This window comes from Pinus tabuliformis, chromosome 7 (assembly GCF_031772625.1).
Source record: "Pinus tabuliformis cultivar Carrire ecotype Pingquan chromosome 7, CPIR1, whole genome shotgun sequence".
Taxonomy (NCBI): domain Eukaryota; kingdom Viridiplantae; phylum Streptophyta; class Pinopsida; order Pinales; family Pinaceae; genus Pinus; species Pinus tabuliformis.
In genome coordinates this window covers 272,560,514-272,575,920 of record NC_142293.1, presented here as the reverse complement: position 1 = coordinate 272,575,920, position 15,407 = coordinate 272,560,514, and the positions used below count along the sequence as shown (strand labels likewise).

General features: G+C 37.8%; 1 protein-coding gene across 1 annotated transcript in view; it reads right to left on the bottom strand.

Annotated features, from left to right (window-relative positions):
- The window catches only part of LOC149246930 (Chaperone DnaJ-domain superfamily protein), a 210,024-nt gene that overhangs the window by 135,946 nt on the left and 58,671 nt on the right, over positions 1–15,407 (bottom strand). The window contains exon 2 of the mRNA XM_089458061.1: positions 3,494–3,586. Within this exon, the coding sequence (XP_089314187.1) occupies positions 3,494–3,586 (93 nt within the window). The remainder of the gene's footprint in view (positions 1–3,493; positions 3,587–15,407) is intronic.

Below are 15,407 nucleotides of genomic sequence, written 5' to 3'. Positions count from 1 at the left end.
TCAAACTTTTCCCTTCCAAGCGCTTTGGTGAAGATGTCTGCAATCTACTCATTTGTGGAACAATGTCATAGGTGGATTGTTTTGGCCTCAACATGATGTTGAATCAAATGGTATTTTGTATTGATGTGCTTCATTCAATCATAGAACTTTGGGTTCTTGGCTAATTTTATGTAGAAGTGTTATCAATCAAAAGAGAAGTTGAATCCACTTGTTTCTCCTACAAATCTTCTAAAATTTTCCTGAGCCACACAATTTCCTTTGTTGCTTCACATATTCTGCCTCAGTTGTGAAATCTATTGGAACTGATTATTTGCGTGACCTCCAGGAGATAACTCCTGATACAAGACTCATAACATAGCCTGAAGTAGATACCCCAGTTTCTTTATCTCCATCAAAATCTGAATCAGAGTATCCAATCAAGCTGAAGTCATCCACCTGTGTATACTTGAGTCCAAAGTCTTGAGTTCCCTTCAAGTACTTTAGAACTCTTTTTGCAACAAACCAGTGACCCTCACAAGGCTTTTGCGTAAGCCTGGAGAGGATTCCAACAGCAAATGAAATGTTAGATCTCGTAGTAGTCAGGTAGTTGAGACTTCCTACGAGTTGTTTTTACTTTACCTCTACAGCTTCGGAGGCATCAGGTGGTTAGAACTTCAAGGGAGGTATCATTAATATAGCCTTTGCTATCTTCTCCTGGGTTTCTCTCCACAACCTACACTTGAGACTAGCTTCAAAACCGCTGAGAGAAAAGATTCACTTAGATAGGCATCTAATCTAAAGCTAACCAAGAATCTCACTTAGTTTTAGGTGTCGCATCGCATATAGGATAGTGTGCATCCTAAGAAGCAACTCTTCATCCAGTAATTTGGTAGTTAATTTATATTATGCAAGCGATTTGACTCCATAAGGCATTGGTCCCTTAAATAATCTAATCAAATCATGCTAATAATTAAACTTGTTAATCATCATTAACCAAGTTGTAAGGCCATTCAGTTGTGTCTCCCGAGCTTGTCAGTTCCCATTAAGCCTTTCATATTCACATTCTATAGGGACTACCCCCCTCAACATGATGTCGAATCAAATGGTATTTTGTATTGATGTGCTTCATTCAATCATGGAACTTTGGGTTCTTGGCCAATTTTACTGCAAAAGTGTTATCAATCAAAAGAGGAGTTGAATGCACTTGTTTCTCCTGCAAATCTTCCAAAATTTTCTTGAGCCACACAATTTCCTTTGTTGCTTCAGCTGCTACCACCTATTTTGTCTCAATTGTGGAATCTACTAGAATTGATTGTTTGCATGACCTCCAGGAGATAGCTCCTGATACAAAACTCATAACATAGACTGAAGTAGATACCCCAATTTCTTTATCTCCATCGAAATCTGAATCTGAATATCCAATCAAGCTGAAGTCATCCACCTATGTATACTTGAGTCCAAAGTCTTGAGTTCCCTTCAAGTACTTTAGAACTCTTTTTGCAGCAGATCAATGACCCTCACGAGGCTTTTGCATAAACTTGGAGAGGATTCCAACAACGAATGAAATGTTCGGTCAGGTAGTAGTCAGGTAGTTGAGACTTCCTACAAGTTGTTTGTACTTTGCCTCTACAGCGCCGAAGGCATCGGGTGGCTAGAACTTCAAGGCAGGTATCGTTAATATAGTTTTTGTTATCTTCTCCTGGGTTTCTCTCCACAACCTACACTTGAGACTAGCTTCCAAACAGCTGAGAGAAAAGATTCACTTAGATAGGCATCTAATCTAAAACTAACCAAGAATCTCACTTAGTTTTAGGTGTCGCATCGCATATAGGATAGTGTGCATGCTAAGCAGCAACTATTCATCCGGTAACTTGGTAGGTAATTTATATTATGCAAGTGATTTGACTCCATAAGGCACTGGTCTCTTAAATAATCTAATCAAATCATGCTAATAATTAAACTTGTTAATCATCATTAACCAAGTTGTTAGGCCATTCAGTTGTGTCTCCCGAGCTTGTCGGTTCCCGTTAAGCCTTTCATCTTCACATTTTATAGGGACTACCCCACATAGCTTGCTGTAGGGAGACAGCGAGAACAGAGAGGGCGGAGATCAGAGTAACATCCCCTGCCCTGAGTTGTTGTCGCAGTCACATGTACAATTTGGGCGACAACAAACCCAATTTAGAGTGAATCAAGCTCAAGAGGAAGCAAGATTCAAAAATGCTTTATCATCACCCTAACCACAAGAGATATCACATGGACCACTTGACTTACCAGCACCAACATTTGCAACACACTCTTTACATTCCAGAGAATCAGAGTTCCAATACAATTTGGAGTCATAATCAAACACATACTGGAATCAGAGAAGTCACAATCAAATATCTAATCATACTGTTTCTCAACCTGGGACAGCACTAAGAATCTCTCATCATAGGAAAGAATTACAATCAGAAACAAGGGCTTTCCAGCAACAGCAACTCTCAAAACCATGCTGTGAGGACAAAAGCATCATTTAAGGGGGGTCATGTAACGTATGTAAAATACATTACAGAATAAAGCTATATTCAGGGGCCATAAGTCATGTCTATTTAGCATGTAACTATTCAATGTGCATATTTAACCTGACATGCAATACAATGGAGTATCATCATTTATATTAAGAATCCTGCTATTTATATTGGATATTCAGTTGATGAACCAATTGGTTTATAACAACAAAAACATATGAAACCAATTATATCACGATTATGTTTGGGATACAGATATACCCAGTAGTGCACTTGCAACCATCTTTTAAAGAACTCCATATGAACAAGGACACTAGCCATTAAGCCTTAACAGATATACTACCACCTGCATGTTTCTTTTGCAGGATGGATCCTTCAAACCATTTTCATTCTATTTATTTTGCATTTCACCAACAGTCCAGTTTTTACCATCTCATTTAGCTACCATTTACTTTTTGACATATCAAACATGGCAAAAAGATTCCTTGTACATTCCCAAATTCAGATACTCTGGACCCTCTTATCAAACTCATCGGTCTCGGTCAATTGTGGACATTAGTTGAATTTCTTCTTTCCCCTTCTTCTCATCAAACAGAAACATAATATGCAATATGTTGCGATAAAGTTAGTAATTCTTGAGCTACTCTGTGTTAACCCCAGGGACATTGTCGTGATCATCATTAAACAATCATCAGTTTGCAAGTATAGTTGGTGCTCACTCATCAAAAACTAGATGCTTAGTAAAGTTCCATTCCTTTCAAGAGTGTCATAACACTCAACTACCTACAAAGTTGTTTTGAATGCTTGACATGAAATTCACATGACTGTAACGTGTGTCAAAGAAACATTGCAACAATTTATTAAAGTTCATAACGGTGAACAGTATGAGTTGAGACTTTTATGTGCTTGGAAGACTAAAAAGAAAATTATTTAGTATAAAGGGCACATGTTAGAAATAAACTTAAAATAAATAATGGCAGAAAGCAAGCTCTAAAGATATTTACCAGTTTGAATTTTGACTCGGCAAGAGATTTTTCTCCATGAGGAAAACGATCAGGATGACTTTCCCACACCTTTCTTCTGTATGCAGCTTTAACCTAGGATGAATCCCAAAAATGTTAAAGCAAATTCCAAACACAAGCAAAATTCCATAAAAGCATGGGAAAATCTTTGAGAAAAAGGTTTGATAACTATCTTAACTGTCAGTGTCGCCAGGTCTGCTAGAACTTCTTCTAAAACTTGCATTGTTATAAAAGTTAAGAAAAGGCAATCATTCACAAGTACTTTGAATTTCCTAACAGCCACATCATAAATGAGTATGTAAAATAACTGTTAACATCAATAAAGGCACAATGTTACTTCACACTCTTATATATAGTGGACTAGCTAGGTGGTGACCTAATAAAAAAATACTTGATTCATCAATTCCATGTACATCACCATAGCACTTCAGCTACTTTTCAGTATAAGGATGGGTTTAACAGAAAACCTTAGAAGTCACTTGTGAATTTGTGAGGATGAACACTGAACAAAAATTATATGAAGATTCTGGCTTGAAACTTAAATATTTTTGGCACAAACTTCGAGAAATTCCACAGGGGATGGAACATAATTGATAGGCATATATAGACAAACAAAATCTCAATATGACAACTGAGCAAAAGTAAATTTTGGTGAGATTACATGAGTATTTTTCATTATATTGTTGTTCTAGCATTTACTTAATGCCCAGGTTAGAAAATTTTGCTGAGCTTACTTTAGTATTTTTAATTATACTTTTGTTCTAGCATTGACTTAATGCCTAGGCTAGATTTTTTAGTTTCCCTGAGCCAGTACGAAATTAGGCTATCCAAAAGTTTTATTCCATCATTTACATTAGTTATTTGGTACACCTTAGTTATTTTTACAAGCTCACACCAATGTAAAGTTCAAATATCAGTTTTAAGGAAGGAAAGAGAGCTACCTCCATCTTGGTGTTCTTTCTGGTTGATGTCTTTGCAGCCTGTTACCCCACATGTCAGCAGGGGTACATAAAAACTTTTTGCAGCATTTTCCATCACCATTGTAAGCCCAAGGTCACAAGTCAAAAGCAATGTAAAAGCCATGTGAAACCCCATATTAGTTATCCTAGACCCGTGTCTTGGTCGGACCATGGTCGGTCCCTTGAAGTTCCATTTCAGGTTACTCTCGTCCTAGCTATGATTGGAAGGCCTTAGGTGAACACTCTTGTGGACTCATGGTTTTATGGGAGTCTGTATTTGTAGGGGTGATCACCAATGTATGGGTCAGTCCAATCTACTTCAAGGTGCACCTAGGTCATTCCACATGGTTGGGGTCTATTGAGTCTATAGGTGGCCTTGGCTTTGGTGAAGTATTCCTCATGACAACTCTCAGAGCACGGTAGTCTCATTTGACAGCATTTCACATTTACCGAGGCTTTTCACAGTTCCCAATGTAAACTAGTCTCGGGGATCAAAAAGTCAAGTTGGTCCCAGATTGTTCAGTTTGATGAGAGGATTCCATGCCACATGGAATTTTTCCAATTAGGGCTAGTTACAACTTGGTCAAAATTGGTTATAGATCAAAGCATCTTTCCAAGGGGCAAAACAGGGAGAGTGTTGGGCAAAATCAAACATGCATTACATCAAAAGTGATGAACATGAAGAGACCAACAATACCCATGTGCTATATTTCAGACAATCAACTAGGGCATTAGAGAACCATCACAAGGAGGTGATGACATGGCATACAGGGTGATGATGTGGCAATGCCCTAGAGGATATGGAAAATCTAAGAGATACCCAGCACAGATTCAGGCCAGCAGAGCAATACCAAGTTCCAAAATTGCCAAAAGGGAAAGGGCGTTGAAGATCTAGTAGAAGGGTGGGTAAGTCAAATTACTCGAAAGAAAAATCAAGTCAAACTAGCTATTGGTCAAATTAGCCGTTGGAATGGGTCAACTAGCCCTTAGATGGAAGATGGACTGGGAAGTTGAGTATTGGACCAAGAAAGTAGTTGTTGCAAGATAATTTTTTTCACTAAATGATCAAGCCAAATTCATCATGGACCAAACAAGCAGGATGTTGAGCGTACTAAGCCTACTATTTTAACTATTGACCATCGTGGACCATAAGCAAAGGGAATCTTGAGCTAATTTGCGGAAATTTGTCCAAGTTGACCCCCTAATGGGTGAATTAAAAAATATTTTGTAATATTTCATGAATTATTTACTAAGTTTCCAACATGTGAATGACTGGTAAAATATTTTCTTGAGGGAGAGTCAAAACTAGTTGTTAGCTAGATCTTTTCTAGCTGTTATAATTTTTTCTATAAAGGCTAACCTCCCCTCATTTGCAATGTTTTTGTTGTCATTTGAGATTGGCACCATCATAATAAAAGAACTCATTCTTTGCAAACCTTTATCTATTCTATATAAATTGTGTGGAGCAATTTCTATCTTCACTTTTCTTCTTGATATATGTTATCGGGGTTTTAATCTAATTTTCTTGGTAATAAGTAAAACTATGATGAGGTTTAACAGATCTTGCCATTGAGGAGCTACAAATTCACATGGAAGGAAAAAACCAAGGGGCAATACCAGTTTACCAATTTTCTTTGCAAGTGGATCGATCCAAGCAACTAGACCATTCCGAAGGGGAGCTTCGAATTGTGGAGGGTATTGTATTCGTCATACACTGGATTTCAAGACAGGTGACACCACTTTGAGAGAGGTCACTCCTAAGTGGGTTCAAATATTATCCAGAAGATTAAGTCAATAGTGGGAACAATTTCTCTTTATGACCAAGCCCATGCCCTTGAGTTTTCAGGCTATATCAACCTAAGAAAGTGTCAATTTCATGCTACTACAAGGGTGAGGTCAGTAAGGCACAAGTATAACCCAAAAACCACATCTTTATTAATAAAATCTAGAACTTTTTTTTTTGGACTTAATTTAGTACAAATTGACTTAGCTTAGGACAAATTAGCTCACATTTACTTTCTTTAGTAAGCATTTCCTTGGGAAATTTGGGTAAATTGTCACATCTAACCAAGGATATGTACAAGTATCATTTCTAGTATATTTACACTTGTATCCAGCTGATTTGTCTTGCAGATCTGGAAATTTCTTGGCTGTAATAAACAGGATCTGCAACAAAAGAGAGGTTTTAGCCATCCAAGTGAGTTATTCTATCACCAAACCTCTTCCATTAACTCTATTGCACTTAAATTTCAACCCTTTCTGTTGTTTAGAGTAAACTTTATATAATTTCCAACCATATTAAAGGCATAGATCTAAATCTAAAAATCCTTGTCTTGAATTTTCCCAAGAGAGTTTCACTTAAAATTCTGAAAACTGATTTTTGGGTTGCTGGAAAATAGTTTTTTCAGCTATTTTAGGTTGAAGGAAACCTCAAAATTGACCTTCATATCTCTGCACCCCTAGACTTACAATATGGAAGTGCTTAGGCACCAATAGTGTGGCTACTATGGGCTAAATAGGTTGTTGTCCTTGCATTTTTACGCAGACTCTACAGTGTGACATACTCTCTTACCAATTTTTTGGACCTATAACTCTCCAACCAATAGCCCAAATCAAAAATTAATTGCATATTTGGTTAGATTATTTTCTGTACACCAAAATCCACTAGTCACAAGCTATATCTTTTATCTTTTGGTACTACTGAAATCCACTATTTCGTTTCCAGCTGCACAATAACATCTTTTTACACCTATGCAGTTCCGACAGTGACCACTTATAAAGCATTAATCTTGTTTCGATCATTCGGTGTTATCTTAGAGACTCCTCTCTTGGCCATTAAGTAGGTTGTTGGGCCTAAACATCCAGGGCTTGTGTCAAGGTGACAATGTGCCCCTACCATGTGTGTACCCATCCAACAGGTTGTCAGGACCTTAGCTGTTGAAAATTGGTAGCTACAATCGATATTTTCATTGACAAAGCAAAGGAGAAATTATGAATTTCTATGTTGACAATGTCAGCCTCATTTGGTCAAGTCAGCCCCACTCTTGGAATGGGTTTGACCACAAGTTCATATTGTCGCACAAATTGTATAGGCAAGATGTGACAATGCTCAGGATGGGGGCTATCACTCTAATCTACGCCATCCATGTTCTAGTTGTCTCCCTACAGCAGGCTATGGGGTAGTCCCTATGAAATTTGAAGATGGAAAGACCCGTCAGCGACTGCATCTCAAACGCTGCATCTGCTATGTTGCTAGCACTACCACTACTAACACTGCATCCATACTGCAACTCAATTGTTGAGAAAAGCAACTGAAAAACATCCAAAATTAGTTGAACTTAACTGTGTTCAACATAATACAATGAATGTTGGAATCTGACTGCTGTTGATTTTGACCCTCTAAATCTTTTGTGTTGTCGCTGACTCCTGCACTTTGCCAACTGCACTACTGCCAACCTTGCTCTGCGTTGATCAGTCTCTGACTCTCTGGTCCCAAGCTACTGCATTTGTCCTCTAAACACTCCATTGCAACATCCGACAATAATTCCATCTCGCTATTGTTGAATCTTGGGCTCCCGTAGCAAGGAATTGATCCAAGAGTGGACTCCTCAAGGATCCTGCCCACATGTAGTCCTCCCGACTACAACTCAATATCACCCCATCTCCCTCCTGGAGAAGCGTGGGCACTCACGGAATACTCTTCCTCATCTATCTTCGCAGTTGCAACCTTTGGATCATGCTTCTCATCCTTATCCTTTTGCTTCAAAGGACACTGAGATGCAAAGTGACCCATCTCGCCACATCTGAAACATTTCACCTTCGAAATGTCCTTCTTCCGCTTCAGCGTCTGTTGTCCCTTCGATGTTAGAGCTGCATTTTCCTCCTCCCCCTTCGTCTTTGTTCCACTCCCACTGCTACCATTGAGGTTGACCTTCACTAGGTCCCTCCTTAACTCCTCTTGTTGAAGAGTCGCCCACATCTCCTCCCATGAAGGTAGTTTTTCTCTGCCCAATATGCTTTGGACAAAAACTTTCCATCCATCCGAGACTCCATTCAGGGCTATCCTCACCATCGCAGTTCGCTGAGGAGTGGAGCCCACTGCAACAAGTTATTCTCTAGTGTCCTGAAGACATTGAAGATAGAGGTTCACCCCTTCTCCTTTTTGCATCAAAGTCTGTTGCAACTTCTTCTCCAAATACATCTTTCGTTGTTCGGAAGAGCCTTCATACAAAGAAGACAAGGCTTCGCACATCTCTCGGGTTGTATCCTTGGCCTGCAAGTGTGAAACCACATGATCTTGTACTCCATCAAGAATGAGCCTCTTTGCCTTCCCCTGCTCGGCCTTGTATTTCTTCTTTTGATCATTCTCAGCAGGAACAACTACAACACTATTGACGTAGGCCTCGAGATCATATTCCTCCAGAACAGCTAAGATTATGGTCTTCCATATGACATTGTTGAAAGCATCTTCCAACTTTTCCTAATCTCTGAGCCCATGCAATGCCATCTCACGCAACTGTCGAACTGACTCCTCTAGTCACTGTTCAGTTTCTTAGCAAGTGAGAAATTCAAACTTTCTGGCAAAAAGTTCTTTGAGGAGAAAATTCCCCTTCTACGTGTCTTCATTCTTTTCCAGCGGATTTCTACCGCAGCAGAAACTGCGCCCTTCAAGCACTGCGTTGAGGCTCTACGTCACTCCACTGGAAATCGTATCTCTCTGTCGTCTCACTCAGAGAGAGATTTCCTCGGATCTGCTTCCCGACAAGGACTGCACAATCCCTTCAAGGGGATTCGAATCGCTGCCAAGTGCAGCTTTTGGCCTCACTGCTCAGCACTGGATCTACTCTTCCTATTTCAAAATCAATCCTCTGATACCATGTGAAAATTCCTAATCCTCAAGGAACCCCTACTGCAACAAATCTGAATCTACTTCACCTACATGATTTTAATTACATTCATCAAGTTATTCTTCTGAATACTGAAGCAAATTACTTTTGTAGCCAACACTACTTAAATTTGATTTGCATGAAACAAGGAAATTGAGCAAAGAACAAGATACATAGGACACATTTATTTTTGGGAAAAAACCCATTGCAGGAAAACCGGTGCAGTAGCTCTAAGGGTTTTCTATTATTAAGCAGTAATTCTGAATACAAATGTTGGATGCCCTCCCGGCAATCTAGTGACAGAGAAAATACAATGGCTGAAAATCTGAGGGAGTTTTACCTCACTTCACCTGGCAGATTTCCACTGATTTGGCAACAAAACTGGCTAGCCCCGGCTACTTCCACGTTGGCCCTGCGTAGACCCTGCATCATCCCTACAGGCTCTGCGTCAGCTCTTCTACCCACTACATCAGCTTTCCTGGCTGTTCCGGCAGTTCCAGCTTTCTGTGTGGAGGGCAACTTTCTGCTTCTGCCCTGGCCCTTCTGGCTCTGTGTCAGGCCTGCGTGGGCCCAGATTGGCCCAGCATCAGTCCTCTTAGCTGTTGCGGTGCCTCCAGTGGCTTCTCTCCGCCTCTCTGTCAGTACTCTCGAACTATCCATGCCCCTCTGTTGTAAGATCTCTCCAATCGATTTTCCTCCTGAGAACTTCTCACCTCAGAAAATCGATTTCCTCAATCCCTCTGTGTGTCTCTAACCGAACCCCAAGCCTCCTTCTTATACTTTTCTTGTTGAGATTTAAACAATCGAGATTAAGTCTCTAATCAACGGCTAAGATTAAAAAATGACCTAATCCACCTTCTAGATCATTCTCACCCATATTTTGATTAATACCCATGAAAATTTTAATTTTCCTAAGTTTAGACTTAGGAACCCCATTAAAAATATTAATTATTTTAATAAAATACAATCCGGGTGGAATTTTACCAAATGGCTTCTCGGTTCTCTAAAACTCATGTGCCTTAGCCTCTCCACCATTTTTCAACGTTGGAGCACTTCAAATGCTACCAAAAGCTAACAAGGAAGATAGCAAATGCTATATTAATGATACCTCCCCTGAAGTTCTAACCACCTGATGCCTCCAGTGTTGCAAAGACTGTGGCTCTGATGACTGCAAGGTCACTATGTTAACCACGAAAGAGGGTCTAGACTTCGAAAGTTAGGTGAGAAAGGTGGTCCTATCTCTTGATCAACCAATTTTATGCTTGGAGGTAAGTTAGTTAATGCAAAACTAGTCCTAAAATGTAAATGTGACATATGAGTGATTAACCCTGTTGACCACTACGTGTCAACTACCCATAGCAGGACACCCCCTTTTCTTCGCAAAAAGGGATAGCGCTTGATCGACATGTCCGTGCCATTCGATAGTCATCGTCGACTTGATCATATTATGTTGTAAACCTAGTCTGCATGTGTGAATTGTAAATAATCTTAGCAGATATGAGTCGTGTATGTAAATTGCCTAGGTGGACCTAATTTCCTAGTGATAATCTACGTTCCGAAAGGTTTTTTGTCTCACCAATCTATGATCGGCAGAGTTTTCCTTCAGCCTAACCCCAAAGCCGGAATGGATTTTTTCATTAGAATCTTAGGAGAATCCTAGTGTGTTAATCTGCTAGATTATAGTTGTGTCGCAGAACTGGGTGGTTTATGAGGGTCTATGTCAAATGGTTTCTCCCCCTTGAGATGTAAAGTTGTAAAAGTCATGATGTAAAGTGTCTTGAGGGTTAGAAAATGTTTTAATCCCCTCATAAGTCCTAAGTCTTAGGTCATAGGTGATTTTTCCAAAGGCTAAGTTCGAGGATCCATTTAAAAATAAATTAAAAATTAAAAAAAAATAACTGAAAAATAAAAATTTTAAAAAATAAAAAATAATAAAATTTATAAAATAAATAAATAAAAATAATAAAATAAGGTAAAAACCTAAAAATAATAAAATAATAATATTTTTGAGTAAATAAATGCAGAATTTCAATTTTTAATGCATTAAAAAATTCGACGGATGAGATTAAGAGATGTCTTGATCCTCATCGACGGTCGAGATCATTTTGACGTGGATCACTCGAACTAGTCGTTGGGAATTTTTCCTTTAAATAGGGTGTTAGGGGTCATTTGAGATGAGATTGGATCTGAGAGTCTGGTGCTAAAGAAAGCTCTCTTGTAGTCATATTTTGTGCAATAAAGGAAGACTTTGGGGTTAAAAATCTTGTTGGTGTTACTCTTCTGGAAATGCTGTAAGATTGTTTTATTTTTCTGCATAATTTTATTTTCAGCCATTGAGGATAGCTTAATGAAGATTGATCTAGGCACAGGTATCTTGTCTGATCTTTGGGGTTTGAATGATAGTTTAAATTCTGAAATATAGTGGCAGGTATCTCCATTTGATCTGGGTTTCACTATCGTTTTTTCCCTCTATGTTAATGGTTGATTGCAAGCTGTGTAGGAAATCTTAGTTTTGAGTTTACCGGGCGTTAGGGGAAGTTCTCGGCTGAACTAGCCAACTCCCGGGTTGTGTTTTCTGAAATAGCCCAGCTAGTTCTTGATCCCGGGCTTATCATTCGAAATATTTTTTATGAATGCATGCAGGGTTTTCTGAAGCGTCTTACATTAAAATTAAATTCTGATAATATTACTGTGATTATTGACACATTTGGCTGTTTAAGAGTCGTTAATCTGTAAATATTGTAATTATTTAGCTGATCTAGGGTTTTAGTTTTGTTTTTATGCACATATTATTTTTTGGGTGATTTTCCATTACAGGTTGCAAGGTTTTCTGAAGATTTCCGAGGGTTTGTCTAAGCTATTTTGTTGTCCAAGGGTTTCAAATTTCAGTTGTTTTCAGATCTGGAGGGTTTCGATTGTATTGCAGGAAGAAATTTCTTGAAAATTTATTGTGACCTAGGAAAAGCCCTTGTCGCTTGGCCAGCTGCCTGTATGCTGCAAAAAAAAATAAATCGCTGCACGCAACAACCTCCCCTCAACTTCCTCACGCAGTCATTTAAAAAAAAAACGTGGCCCTTTGCTCATACAGCTCCAACGCTGCTCCATTGCTCATCTGTGTAGTGATCTCCTCTTTTTTTTGCTGCGTCATGCCCCTTCAGTTCCACCATCGAACTGCCTGTCCAAACCTGGGCCATACCCACGCCCATCCTCCGTCCAAATCCCCATTCCGCGCATCTACCTCTGCCTGTACGCAGTTTCCAAAACCCTGCACTCCGCGTGCAATCCGCCCTCCATTTCCTGAGTGCCATCACCTGCAAAAAAAAAAAGTGTCCAAGACTCCAAACCATCACCGCAACTGTCCATTCGTTGATCAAGCCGCACCTTCTTCTGCCCTCGGGCTCTCCCTCCGTCCAGCCATTCAAAAACTGAGCCCTCATTGCTGCTGCACTTTCAAACCTGCTCCAAAGCTGCCAATTCCACCTGCATCCTCTCTGCCGCCATCAAATCCCTCTCACGCGTACCTGCACACAATTTCGATTTTTTTTATGTTATGTCAGGGTTAGCATAGTTCGATTTTGTGAGTTAGCGTATCTTCCTTTTGGTTTGTTTTATTTAAGTCAGATTTTAATTTTATTAGATTTCAGTTTTATTTTCATTTTAAAATTTTGAATCTTTATAAAAAATAAAAATAAAAAATCGATTTTCAATTTGTTTTAGATTAGATCTTAGTTAAAGTTTTGTTTCGTTTTATTTATAAATAGAAAATCATAAAAATAATAATAATAATAAAAACAATAAAATCATTTCTTTTTCATGTCTGACTTTTATTATCAGATTTTAAATTTTGAATTTATTCGAATTTAGTATCATTTTGTTTTGACTTTTAAAATAATAAAGATAAATAAAAAAGGAAAAAAGCTCCTATAGATTAGAGTTTAGTATCATTTTGTTTTGACTTTTAAAATAATAAAAATAAATAATAAATAAAAAAGGAAAAAAGCTCCTATAGATTAGAGTTTAGTTTCAGATTTGTTAAATTTGGGTTTTAGATTTTAAACTTCTCTAAATTTAGTTTTAATTTTGTTTAAAGTTAGATTTTTATATAATATAAAAATCATATAAAAAAAAATTAAAAAAAAATAAAAAATAAAAAAAATTCTTTAGTCTTCAGTTAGGGTTTTAGTTTTTTGTTGATTTGTTAGATTTAAGAGCTTTCGATTTTGATTTAGATTTGATTTTTTTTTTTTAGGTCTTAGATTAGATTAAATTTTATTTTTTTCATTTTTTAGCTTTAAGTTTAAAGCTTTAAAAATATATATAAAAATTAAAAAATCGTAAAAAATTATAAAAATTATAAAATTATAAAAAAACAAGTTTCTCTTCTTTTAAAGTGTAGATTTTGATATTATTTTTTAGGTTTCATTTAGTTTTAATTTTTGTTTTATCTAAAAAAAAAACATAAAAATATTTCGGGAAAGTTTTTGGCCAGTTTAAGTCTTGGCTCGGGGATTTATCACATTTTATCTTCTCTGCTAAGGCTAAAATTTTAATGTGGAATTAATGTTTATCATTTAGCATGCTTGAATGATCATTTTGAAGATTAGCTACATAAATGAGATATCTAATTAGCGTTTAAAATTACATGGTTGTGTATCGAGCTTTATCTTTCGGATTTTTAAATTGCTGGAGTATCATTTAAGCATTTTCTCGCATTTGATAAAATTTAATCTTTGTTTGAATTATTTGATGATAAATGTTTGTTTTACATGGTTCATATTTCTGCAACATTTAATCATTTAAACATTAACTTCATAAGGCACTGGTCTATTTATTTAACAAATCAATCGAGTGCTTGTTTCCTCGTGTCTCCTAACCCAACTGTTTCACAGTTGGTCAATCATTTTCCCATAGGGTCTACCCCCCTTAGCCGCGGAAGACAGACTTAAACGGAGAGATCGGGGATCAGAGTGACAGCCCCTGGTCTGAGCGTTGTCGTGACAATCTGTGCGACAACAAACCCTAAGGTGAGATTGTTATATTTTAAGTACTTAAAGACAAGTTACAATGATATTTAATTTAGAACAATGAAGTACTTGTTAAACACAACCATGGCGAGTGCAGAGGATATGAAAGATAAGCATTAGATGATATATTATTCAAATGATATACATTTATAATACAATGGAGTGACTCTTAGATTCATCTTCCAAGGACTATTGGACTCCCATTGACTGTTCAACTTCTTCGCCATAACCCTTAGCAAATTAGGTGTCCAACATTCCCCTCTTAATCCGAAGGGGTATGTATGAGTCCAAGAAGAGAGTTGTAATATAAAATGTGGAAAAATGCATGGTAGCACTAGGCTGAATGTGCTCTATGAAATGTTGGCATAAGGTAGTGGTTTAAGGATGACCACCAACACTGGAACACTTAGTGCAGTTCCCGAAACTCTTCCAAATCTGGTAAGAAGCTGAAATCTTCTGCTAAAGGAAGTGCCCTAATGCTTTAGAGAGGGACACCTTTATTGATTTTTGTAACATCGAATGTGTTCTAGCCACAAAATTTTGTAGAGAGGCCAGAATACATGTATTCTCCAAAACCTAGAAATCGTTTATGGAAATTCCACCTAGAGACAACTCAATTATAATAATTAACTTTTTTAAATGATTCCCTAAGTCTAAGCTTAGGAAATTTGGTTAATTAAATGGTATTAATTAAGTCTAGGTGAGAACCTTCTAGAAGAAGACATGGGTTGACTTCTAGTCAATCTTAGCCATCAATTATGTTTTAATCTTGGCCGTTGGTGCTCCAACAGAAGATTATAAGAAGAAGTTGATGGGTAGATGAAAAACACACCAAGGCAAATACTCAGTGGCTCAAGCAGTTCGATTTTCTCAGTGGCTGAAGTTTGACAAGGGAAAATTGAATCAAAGAGTGAGTTACAGGTGGGAGAGAGAGGGTATTAGCATAATCAAAGAGTGTAGGACGAATCTAGAGGAGGCAAGTCAAAGGAGAGACACAGGTCTGCGCAACAAGAAGTTTGACACAAGG